We start from the raw sequence: 12597 nt of genomic DNA, 5'->3' as shown, positions 1-12597 counted from the left end.
AAAAAGGGGCAATCTGCAGTTGCTACATCCAATGTGGAAATATATTATAAGTGATATATACCTGTTGATTCTTGAAGATAAATGCCATGAGCTTATAGTTAAACTGTTGTACCCCATCAGAACCCCAAATATAAGCTTGTTTTTTGGGTTATGATTGGGTACGACAGTTTATCTAAGCTCATGGCATTTATACGTTATATTCTTCAAGAATCGACAAGTATATATCACTAATACACTGCCCCAAAAAATTAAGGGAACACTAAAATAACACATCCTAGATCTGAATGAATGAAATATCCTAATTAAATACTTTTTTCTTTGCATAGTTGAATGTGCTGACAACAAAATCACATAAAAACTATCAATGGAAATCAAATTTATCAAACCATGTAGGTCTGGATTTGGAGTCACACTCAAAATTAAAGTGGAAAACCACACTACAGGCTGATCCAACTTTGATGTAATGTCCTTAAAACAGGTAAAAATGAGGCTCAGTAGTGTGTGTCCTCCACGTGCCTGTATGACCTCCCTACAATGCCTGGGCATGCTCCTGATGAGGTGGTCCATGTGTAGCTCAGTTGGTAGAGCATGGCGCTTGTAACGCCAGGGTAGTGGGTTCGATTCCCGGGACCACCCATACGTAGAATGTATGCACACATGACTGTAAGTCTCTTTGGATAAAAGCGTCTGCTAAATGGCATATATTATTATATTATATTATATTAGGTGGCGGATGGTCTCCCGAGGGATCTCCTCCCAGACCTGGACTAAAGCATCCGCCAACTCCTGGACAGTCTGTGGTGCAACGTGGCGTTGGTGGATGGAGCGAGACATGATGTCCCAGATGTGCTCAATTGGATTCAGGTCTAGGGAACGGACGGGCCAGTCCATAGCATCACACTCCAGCCTCATGAGGTCTGGCATTGTCTTGCATTAGGAGGAACCCAGGGCCAACCGCACCAGCATATGGTCTCACAAGGGGTCTGAGGATCTCATCTCGGTACCTAATGGCAGTCAGGCTACCTCTGGCGAACACATGGAGGGCTGTGCGGCCCCCCAAAGAAATGCCACCCCACACCATGACTGACCCACCACCAAACCGGTCATGTTGAAGGATGTTGCAGGCGGCAGAACATTCTCCACGGCGTCTCCAGACTCCATCATGTCAGTCACATGTGCTCAGTGTGAACCTGCTTTCATCTGTGAAGAGCACAGGGCGCCCGTGGAGAATTTGCCAATCTTGGTGCCTTCATACCACCCTCATGGAGTCTGTTTCTGATTGTTTGAGCAGACACATGCACAATTGTGGCCTGCTGGAGGCCATTTTGCAGGGCTCTGGCAGTGCTCCTCCTGCTCCTCCTTGCACAAAGGCGGAGGTAGCGGTCCTGCTGCTGGGTTGTTGCCGTCCTACGGCCTCCTCCACGTCTCCTGATGTACTGGCCTGTCTCCTGGTAGCGCCTCCATGCTCTGGACACTACGCTGACAGACACAGCAAACCTTCTTGCCACAGCTCGCATTGATGTACCATCCTGGATGAGCTGCACTACCTGAGCCACAAGGGTAGCCTAGTGGTTAGAGCGTTGGACTAGTAACCGAAAGGTTGCAAGTTCGAATCCCCGAGCTGACAAGGTACAAATCTGTCGTTCTGCCCCTGAACAGGCAGTTAACCCACTGTTCCTGTGTTGGAGCGAGTGGTCGCATCCGCACTTCGGTCCGTAGGTAGTATAACTTTTCATTACATTTCATTATAGTACAACGGTTTGATTTGTCTAATCTTAGCAATTTCTTCTTAGCTAGCTACATAGCCGTCTTTGTATCAAAGATAATTGCGTAATTATCGTATTTCATTCGTCCTAACGTAGTCTACACTGCTATCTGCCCAGCAGCTAGCCAGCTAGCAAACGTCCACCGTCTACCGAATAGCAGCACTGTAGAAACTATTACACTCAACTGAACGACTTGATTAGTGTAGTGTTAGCTAGCTACATAGTTGTCTTTGCTGTCTTCGTATCCAAGATAATTGTGCAGTTTAGAGTGTGTAGTCTTAGAGTGATTATCTTAATTTACCGAGGTTAGCTAGCCAGCTATTTGTCGACCTTAACGTAGGAGACACTGCTAGCTAGCCAACAGCTAGCCAAAGTCTACCGAATAGAACTTCCGCACTCAACAACCCGGTCGCAGTCCGCTTCGCTCCACAGGTAGTATCACATTTTCATTTCATTTCATTACAGTACAACGGTTTGATTTGTTTGATCGTAGCTAGCTACATAGCCGTCTTTGTATCAAAGATAATTGTGTAGTCTAGAGCGATTTTCTAGGTTAGCTAGCCAGCTATTGTCGTTCTTTTAACGCAACATAACGTAATCAACACTGCTAGCTAGCCAGCTAGCCCCCGAATAGCAGCACTGTAGAAACTATTACACTCAACGGAACGACTTGATTAGTGTAGTGTCAACAACGCAGCCACTGCCAGCTAGCCTACAAAGTCAACAACGCAGCCACTGCCAGCTAGCCTACTTCAGCAGCACTGTATCATTTTAATCATTTTAGTCAATAAGATTCTTGCTACGTAAGCTTAACTTTCTGAACATTCGAGACGTGTAGTCCACTTGTCATTCCAATCTCCTTTGCATTAGCGTAGCCTCTTCTGTAGCCTGTCAACTATGTGTCTGTCTATCCCTGTTCTCTCCTCTCTGCACAGACCATACAAACGCTCCACACTGCGTGGCCGCGGCCACCCTAATCTGGTGGTCCCAGCGCGCACGACCCACGTGGAGTTCCAGGTCTCCGGTAGCCTCTGGAACTGCCGATCTGCGGCCAACAAGGCAGAGTTCATCTCAGCCTATGCCTCCCTCCAGTCCCTCGACTTCTTGGCACTGACGGAAACATGGATCACCACAGATAACACTGCTACTCCTACTGCTCTCTCTTCGTCCGCCCACGTGTTCTCGCACACCCCGAGAGCTTCTGGTCAGCGGGGTGGTGGCACCGGGATCCTCATCTCTCCCAAGTGGTCATTCTCTCTTTCTCCCCTTACCCATCTGTCTATCGCCTCCTTTGAATTCCATGCTGTCACAGTTACCAGCCCTTTCAAGCTTAACATCCTTATCATTTATCGCCCTCCAGGTTCCCTCGGAGAGTTCATCAATGAGCTTGATGCCTTGATAAGCTCCTTTCCTGAGGACGGCTCACCTCTCACAGTTCTGTGCGACTTTAACCTCCCCACCCCACGTCTACCTTTGACTCATTCCTCTCTGCCTCCTTCTTTCCACTCCTCTCCTCTTTTGACCTCACCCTCTCACCTCACCCTACTCACAAGGCAGGCAATACACTCGACCTCATCTTTACTAGATGCTGTTCTTCCACTAACCTCATTGCAACTCCCCTCCAAGTCTCCGACCACTACCTTGTATCCTTTTCCCTCTCGCTCTCATCCAACACTTCCCACACTGCCCCTACTCGGATGGTATCGCGCCGTCCCAACCTTCGCTCTCTCTCCCCCGCTACTCTCTCCTCTTCCATCCTATCATCTCTTCCCTCTGCTCAAACCTTCTCCAACCTATCTCCTGATTCTTCCTCCTCAACCCTCGTCTCCTCCCTTTCCGCATCCTTTGACTCTCTATGTCCCCTATCCTCCAGGCCGGCTCGGTCCTCCCCTCCCGCTCCGTGGCTCGACGACTCATTGCGAGCTCTCAGAACAGGGCTCCGGGCAGCCGAGCGGAAATGGAGGAAAACTCGCCTCCCTGTGGACCTGGCATCCTTTCACTCCCTCCTCTCTACATTTTCCTCCTCTGTCTCTGCTGCTAAAGCCACTTTCTACCACTCTAAATTCCAAGCATCTGCCTCAAACCCTAGGAGGCTCTTTGCCACCTTCTCCTCCCTCCTGAATCCTCCTCCCCCTCCCCCCCTCCTCCCTCTCTGCAGATGACTTCGTCAACCATTTTGAAAAGAAGGTCGACGACATCCGATCCTCGTTTGCTAAGTCAAACGACACCGCTGGTTCTGCTCCCACTGCCCTACCCTGTGCTCTGACCTCTTTCTCCCCTCTCTCTCCACATGAAATCTTGCGTCTTGTGACGGCCGGCCGCCCAACAACCTGCCCACTTGACCCTATCCCCTCCTCTCTTCTCCAGACCATTTCCGGGAGACCTTCTCCCTTACCTCACCTCGCTCATCAACTCATCCCTGACCGCTGGCTACGTCCCTTCCGTCTTCAAGAGTGCGAGAGTTGCACCCCTTCTGAAAAAACCTACACTCGATCCCTCCGATGTCAACAACTACAGACCAGTATCCCTTCTTTCTTTTCTCTCCAAAACTCTTGAACGTGCCATCCTTGGCCAGCTCTCCCGCTATCTCTCTCAGAATGACCTTCTTGATCCAAATCAGTCAGGTTTCAAGACTAGTCATTTAACTGAGACTGCTCTTCTCTGTATCACGGAGGCGCTCCGCACTGCTAAAGCTAACTCTCTCTCCTCTGCTCTCATCCTTCTAGACCTATCGGCTGCCTTCGAATACTGTGAACCATCAGATCCTCCTCTGCACCCTCTCCGAGTTGGGCATCTCCGGCGCGGCCCACGCTTGGATTGCGTCCTACCTGACAGGTCGCTCCTACCAGGTGGCGTGGCGAGAATCTGTCTCCTCACCACGCGCTCTCACCACTGGTGTCCCCCAGGGCTCTGTTCTAGGCCCTCTCCTATTCTCGCTATACACCAAGTCACTTGGCTCTGTCATAACCTCACATGGTCTCTCCTATCATTGCTATGCAGACGACACACAACTAATCTTCTCCTTTCCCCCTTCTGATGACCAGGTGGCGAATCGCATCTCTGCATGTCTGGCAGGCATATCAGTGTGGATGACGGATCACCACCTCAAGCTGAACCTCGGCAAGACGGAGCTGCTCTTCCTCCCGGGGAAGGACTGCCCGTTCCATGATCTCGCCATCACGGTTGACAACTCCATTGTGTCCTCCTCCCAGAGCGCTAAGAACCTTGGCGTGATCCTGGACAACACCCTGTCATTCTCAACTAACATCAAGGCGGTGGCCCGTTCCTGTAGGTTCATGCTCTACAACATCCGCAGAGTACGACCCTGCCTCACACAGGAAGCGGCGCAGGTCCTAATCCAGGCACTTGTCATCTCCCGTCTGGATTACTGCAACTCGCTGTTGGCTGGGCTCCCTGCCTGTGCCATTAAACCCCTACAACTCATCCAGAACGCCGCAGCCCGTCTGGTGTTCAACCTTCCCAAGTTCTCTCACGTCACCCCGCTCCTCCGCTCTCTCCACTGGCTTCCAGTTGAAGCTCGCATCCGCTACAAGACCATGGTGCTTGCCTACGGAGCTGTGAGGGGAACGGCACCTCAGTACCTCCAGGCTCTGATCAGGCCCTACACCCAAACAAGGGCACTGCGTTCATCCACCTCTGGCCTGCTCGCCTCCCTACCACTGAGGAAGTACAGTTCCCGCTCAGCCCAGTCAAAACTGTTCGCTGCTCTGGCCCTCCAACGGTGGAACAAACTCCCTCACGACGCCAGGACAGCGGAGTCAATCACCACCTTCCGGAGACACCTGAAACCCCACCTCTTTAAGGAATGCCTAGGATAGGATAAAGTAATCCTTCTCACCCCCCCCCCTTAAAAGATTTAGATGCACTATTGTAAAGTGGCTGTTCCACTGGATGTCATAAGGTGAATGCACCAATTTGTAAGTCGCTCTGGATAAGAGCGTCTGCTAAATGACTTAAATGTAAATGTATGTAAATGTTCCTAGGCCGTCTTTGAAAATAAGAATTTGTTCTTAACTGACTTGCCTAGTAAAATAAAGGTTAAAAAAAATACAAAATAAATTCTTCTTATTATTTTTTAAATGTGTGGGTTGTAGACTCTGTCTCATGCTACCCCTAGAGTGAACGCACTGCCAGCATTCAAAAGTGACCAAAACATCAGCCAGGAAGCATAGGAACTGAGAAGTGGTCAGTGGTCACCACCTACAAAACCACTCCTTTATTGGGGGTGTCTTGCTAATTGCCTATAATTTCCACCTGTTGTCTATTCCATTTGCACAACAGCATGTGACATTTATTGTCAATCAGTGTTGCTTCCTAAGTGGACAATTTGATTTCACAGAAGTGTGATTGACTTGGAGTTACATTGTGTTGTTTAAGTGTTCCCTTTATTGTTTTGAGCAGTGTATATAAGTCCTCCAATGTTTTGTTATCTTGGATGATCCGTCCTTGCATTCATAGATTTGTCTATGAATTCGAGAGTGGTTACATTTCTCCAGGCTGACTGCTTTGTTTTGTGGATTTCCCCTTTAAATGGATAGTTTAACCTCATTATTGGTTTCCTTATCTTCAGACAAGGTAATACCACAATCCTGCTTTGTTTTAGTGTCCCTGGCCACGGTCTCTAAATGCTAACTTTTTAGCATGTGTGACCCAACAACAATCCCGTATATCAGCATTTTTCCTGTTCCAAATCGTACAGTTTAACTTAATTGAGCTACATAAGCAATTTAAGACACTTTAGGATGATTTGGACATGAAACGTGAAAAATTATTAAACTACAACAATGTTTGAAATGTAATAGGGCAGACATCTTACACAGAACAATAATAGTCTGTGATGGTTTACAGGAAAGACGTATAAAGCCTTTTGGAATCTACGATTTAATACATAAATACGCATTCCTTACTGTATTGGAACAAACTATTTTACCATCACAGCCACGTCAGATCCGCATATCACAGTTTAACTTCCAAACAGTCTTTATGAGTGTAAATGTGTGTATTGTTGTCACAGAAAGCTAAAGTTGATATAGATTTTATTTTTGCATTAAAAACAACTGTTCTCATTATTCAATAAAGGCTATTTATAAATAAATGTATAATGTTTGGCTGCATATTTTGTTGGCTGAGGCTGCAGATCCCAGGGAAACCGCCCCCTTGGAGATACAAATCATGTTCTGGCCGTGTTTCTTTACCTCTACTTTAAGCACCAATTTTCGTAGTCCCCCTCCTCCCTTCACATTTCTCGAAGGGAGGGGGACCTGTGAAATGCCAATGCAGCTTCTGCATGCCAACCATTTGATTTTAATCAGTTTCATGGGAATACGCATTAGATCTTCTTGAATTGTGTACAGTGTTGTTTCGAAGTACAGTGTTCATTTGAATTATGTATAGGGAGCGAATTTTAGAGCAGATGGTGTTAAACTGTAGCACACCTGTGTTTTGTTTCAATCAAAACACATTTTATCTAGTGGCGCACTGTTGGGTTTTGGCCACGAGATAAAAATATTACCCATTGTCACAATCATCCTAAATCTCATAAGAAATTAGGTGTTGTTTTTTTGTCTTACAGTAACATATGCTATTATGTTCGGGTCTGATATATGGAAAAATATCATTACGTGATTCAGTCTGGATTTATCAAGCAGAATTCTCAATTCATCACAGAAATTTGCCAAAGTAGCCAGTTCTCCGGGCTATTAATTCATTAAACAAGTAAAGCAGAGAGAGACTGCGTAAATTAGAGAATCCCACACATGCGCAGAAGCTTTTGGATTTAGTTGTAGGGAAAATGGTTCTCGAGAATTTGGATCTGCAGCCACTCTGTATTTTGAAACTTCTCTTAATGGTCTATCAAAGGCACAATCCCTGATTCTATTACATTTTTTTGTCAGCTATATGGCAGCCCTGCTTTTTGGTGGCTGGACATGGCTGGAAAAAAGTAATCAGTGGGTATCATCACTCATTGAAATTACCATCAGCTGAACATATTGCAGATTGCACCTTTAAAAAGTTATTTACACTTTCTTTAGAAATATATCAAATGCACCAGTGATCATTTAGTCTGGTCCCAAATCTTTCTGTGCTTCATGTCAAGTTTTTGTCACTCATTATCATGCCAAATATGGAGTTGACGTGTAGTTGACATGATAGCACAAACAGATCTGTGACAAGGCTTGCTGTCAGTAACTTTGACTAAACATTGAGCCCTGGGGGAACCTCCTCCAAATCAGGATTCTTCCATTTAGCACTATTCACTCTCCATTCACTGCTATGGTGTGCCTGTCCAAAGTGAACTCTACGTTTGTGTAAACACCCATCCACCAACCACCACATCCTAGCAGTGCTAATTTACATTGGGTTATAAAAAGACTGACATTGTTAGGGCCATGCAACATGACACCGGTGACCGTCGCACCACTTTGTAAAGATGAGCGTGTCAGGTGGGACTTGGACAGTCAAAACTGGGGATGACGAGACTACGTGGCTATTCTTAGCTCTTTTGTTCAGTGTTGAGAGTAGAGTTGGGACCGTACTATCACCTCCACTACCACCCTATACCCAAACCACCAAGTCCAGACTGCCAGCCACCAGAGTCGTTCTCACTTGACGAGATGTGGAAGATCAAACGTAAGTGACGCCACCATTTTGTTTGCATGCGTGCATCCTCTTTCACATTGTCAAAACGAAAATAACAAAATGACTGCAATTGGCATGTTGTTTTTCCCTACTCACACAGGCTACAGTTCTGTATGGCTGAGAGACATTTTCAGCCAGGCAACTAATAGAACTTGGTAGAGCTCACACCAATTCCTTTGCGTTATGATTTTGATTGGAGATTAAGAATACAAAATGCCACTGTACTGCATTCCTGATGTAAAACTTCTCTTACAGCCCCCATCACCTACTCTTTGGAAGCAAAGTACAGGCCCCATCTCGAGGTAATACTGTTTTGATCCAATCTAATTCACTGTCTAGCAAGGCTTGATGTTCTATATTCCTACTGTGCAGGGTAACTAAGGACTAAGCTATGTGGATGAAAGCCATCGCAGCCTTGCAATTCCGAGTGTGCTTTCAAACATCTGGTCAGACAACAAGGTAGAGGCAAGACCAGAGTCATGTTCATTAGGCATCGAATGGAAGACGATGTACTGAAACAGGGAGGGATTACCTGGCCCCCAAAAAACGCTCATTAGGTTTCCATTGCAAAATTGTGTTAAAAATTTTCTGTTGTGTGCCCTCTTGAAACCTACCAAGGGTCCAGTTAAACAATGAAGTCAATTAGAATTTAATTCATGAATTGAAAATCCACCAGGAAAATCCCAAGATACTGTATGTTGTCATTGTAAAAATGCTAATAGAGGACTTTATATCTTTGCCATTATAGCGCATCTGTGACAGCATGGGCAGCACCCGAGGCAACAGTTCATAGGAATCCCACCCAGTCGACTACTTTAAAGTGGCGCTACCCATGCCAAATCAGCCTTTTGGCCACTAGAGGCCTCTATCGTTCTCTATGGTGGAGAGTTCATTAAAGGCGTCAGCATGCTTCCCAGCCGAAACAGTTTGGAACAGTTCGTGTATATATTATGAACGCATTTTGTGACAAACCGAGCAAGTGTGCCAGCATACTCCCTTTTGAAAGAACTTCGGTTGAAAATGAGAAAAAAGTGTCAATATTACTGTTTGTCCATTTTGAGATACAGTAGCCGTACTCAAAATAGTCCGAATTCCATCTACAATAACTCAAGAAATCTGTCATTAATTTTGACATTTTTGCAGAGGACATCTTAAGCGTGCAATGTTGCGTCTAAGATGTTTGGTCCAGTATTTCTCAAGTGAAAAAATGTGAATGAAAATCCGTTGTCTCTCATTGAATGACACCTACTATTAAAGAATCCATAGTGTTAACCAATAACAGACGCAGAGTAGACTACGGCTACCGACTTCGGCTTTGCTTTGAGAAAACACTTTGTGTGCCCAAACAGCCAAAAAAACTAACACAAATAGTCCAAAACGAACATAAGAGTCACAAAATGTCGTCATAATATATGCACAAACTCTTCTGAACTGTTTTGGCTAGGAAGCCTTAACAGTGCCTCCAGAAAGTATTATTCCACATTTTGTTGTGCTATAGCTTGAATTCAAAATGGATTAAATCGTTTTTTTTCTCTCACCCATCAACACACAATACCCCATGACAAATCCTCACTCCCATATAATTCTATAGTCACTCCCACTATAAGGCCAACTTTGAATTGTTGATGTACCACACTTACATATATGCGCTGTGTGCAATAACCTGGGGATGAGGTTACCTTAGAACTCATTTATTTGTATGGTATTGGTCTGCATCATTATGTGTAGGCCAATATGGGCCATAGTGTATGCATTTCCATTTATGAATTTAAATGCTCATGCTATTCTATGTAGTCTACTGGTATGTCCTAGACAAACGGCCTTCAAGGCCAATAACGTTTATACTCTATTCTATTTCTATTTTCCCGTCTGACCACATCCTATCCGCCCAGACGTTGGTCCCTACAGACCCCATGTCACTGTTCAACCTGAAGAGAGGTTCCCCCGAAGAGGAGTTCCCTAACCTAAAATACAACTACACGTGTATGGCGAGCATCCTGACTCCAAAACTGTATGCTCGCCAGTTCAACCGTGCCACCCAGAGTGGGGTCATCTTTGATGATGTCATACGCCCGGGCCTCGAGGAACCAGGTGAAGTCAACAGGCATTACGCGATCTATAGGGAACGCCTGTTGCTAGATCTGTATGTGCTGAAAACAAAGGGGGGTTGAAGACTGTGCTATACTGTACATAGTACTGGTACCACCAGTATAGGAAGTGATAGAGTAGTATATGGACTGTCGATATACAATCTATCACGTCCTACACTGGTAGTACTAGTACTATGTACAGTATGGCACAGTACTCAATCCAGTTTGTTTTCAGCAAAAAAAAACAAAGAATTAGGGGTTAAGGTTAGGTTAAGGGTGTGTGTGGTTACTGTGCTAGGGAATCATAACATACTTTAAGTCTCCACCTCGTCGCAGGCAAAATGTTTGTGTGTGTGATATATATCTATTTATATTTCAATATAAATAGATATACATGTATATATATAGACACACAGAGGAGAGAACAAGTATTTGATACACTGCCGATTTTTCAGGTTTCCCTGCTTACAAAGCATGGAGAGGTCTGTAATTTTTTTATCACAGGTACACTTCAACTGTGAAATCCAGAAAATCACATGCATGATTTTTAAGTAATTCATTTGCATTTTATTGCATGACATAAGTATTTGATACATCAGAAAAGCAGAACTTAATATTTGGTACAGAAACCTGTGTTTGCAATTACAGAGATCATACGTTTCCTGTAGTTCTTGACCAGGTTTGCACACACTGCAGCAGGGATTTTGGGCCACTCCTCCATACAGACCATCTCCAGATCCTTCAGGTTTCGGGGCTTTCACTGGACAATACGGACTTTCAGCACCCTCCAAAGATTTTCTATTGGGTTCAGGTCTGGAGACTGGCAAGGCCACTCCAGGACCTTGCGATGCTTCTTACGGAGCCACTCCTTAGCTGCCCTAGCTGTGTGTTTCGGGTCGTTGTCATGCTGGAAGACCCAGCCACGACCCATCTTCAATGCTCTTACTGAGGGAAGGAGGTTGTTGGCTAAGATCTCACGATACATGGCCCCATCCAGGACGACTGCACCGTATTGAGATACGGTGCAGTCGTCCAGTCCCCTTTGCAGAAAAGCATACCCAAAGAATGATGTTTCCACGTCCATGCTTCACGGTTGGGATGGTGTTCTTGGGGTTGTACTCATCCTTCTTCTTCCTCCAAACACAGTGTACCTATGATAAAAATTACAGACCTCTACATACTTTGTAAGTAGGGAAACCTGCAAAATTGGCAGTGTATCAAATACTTGTTCCCCCCACTGTATACACACATACACACCCATATTATATATATATATATATATATATATATATATATATATATATGGGTGTGTATGTGTGTATACAGTGGGGGGAACAAGTATACAAGTATACACACATATATATACACATATATATACACACATATATATATACACATATATATATATATATGTATATGTATATATGTATACATATATATGTATATATATGTATATATATATATATATATATGTATATATGTATATGTATATATATATGTATATATATGTATACGTATATATATATATGTATATATATGTATACATATATGTATATATATGTATATATATGTGTATATATATGTACACTCAACCCTCCTCTCCTCCCTTTCTGCATCCTTTGACTCTCTATGTCCCCTATCTTCCAGGCCGGCTCGGTCCTCCCCTCCCGCTCCGTGGCTTGACGACTCATTGCGAGCTCACAGAACAGGGCTCCGGGCAGCCGAGCGGAAATGGACGAAAACTCGCCTCCCTGCGGACCTGGCATCCTTTCACTCCCTCCTCTCTACATTTTCCTCCTCTGTCTCTGCTGCTAAAGCCACTTTCTACCACTCTAAATTCCAAGCATCTGCCTCTAACCCTAGGAAGCTCTTTGCCACCTTCTCCTCCCTCCTGAATCCTCCTCCCCTCCCCCCTCCTCCCTCTCTGCAGATGACTTCGTCAACCATTTTGAAAAGAAGGTCGACGACATCCGATCCTCGTTTGCTAAGTCAAACGACACCGCTGGTTCTGCTCACACTGCCCTACCCTGTGCTCTGACCTCTTTCTCCCCTCTCTCTCCAGATGAAATCTCGCGTCTTGT

General features: G+C 45.0%; 1 protein-coding gene across 1 annotated transcript in view; it reads left to right on the top strand.

Annotated features, from left to right (window-relative positions):
• The first annotated feature begins 8259 nt into the window (after positions 1-8259).
• zgc:172076 overlaps positions 8260-12597 on the top strand; it is a 25244-nt gene continuing 20906 nt past the window's right edge. The window contains exons 1-3 of the mRNA XM_046330090.1: positions 8260-8417; positions 8682-8728; positions 10319-10517. Of these exons, the coding sequence (XP_046186046.1) occupies positions 8402-8417; positions 8682-8728; positions 10319-10517 (262 nt within the window). The 5' untranslated portion in view covers positions 8260-8401. The remainder of the gene's footprint in view (positions 8418-8681; positions 8729-10318; positions 10518-12597) is intronic.

The sequence above is a fragment of the Oncorhynchus gorbuscha genome, linkage group LG26 (genome assembly GCF_021184085.1).
Source record: "Oncorhynchus gorbuscha isolate QuinsamMale2020 ecotype Even-year linkage group LG26, OgorEven_v1.0, whole genome shotgun sequence".
Lineage (NCBI taxonomy): Eukaryota > Metazoa > Chordata > Actinopteri > Salmoniformes > Salmonidae > Oncorhynchus > Oncorhynchus gorbuscha.
This window is presented reverse-complemented; position numbering and strand designations above follow the sequence as displayed.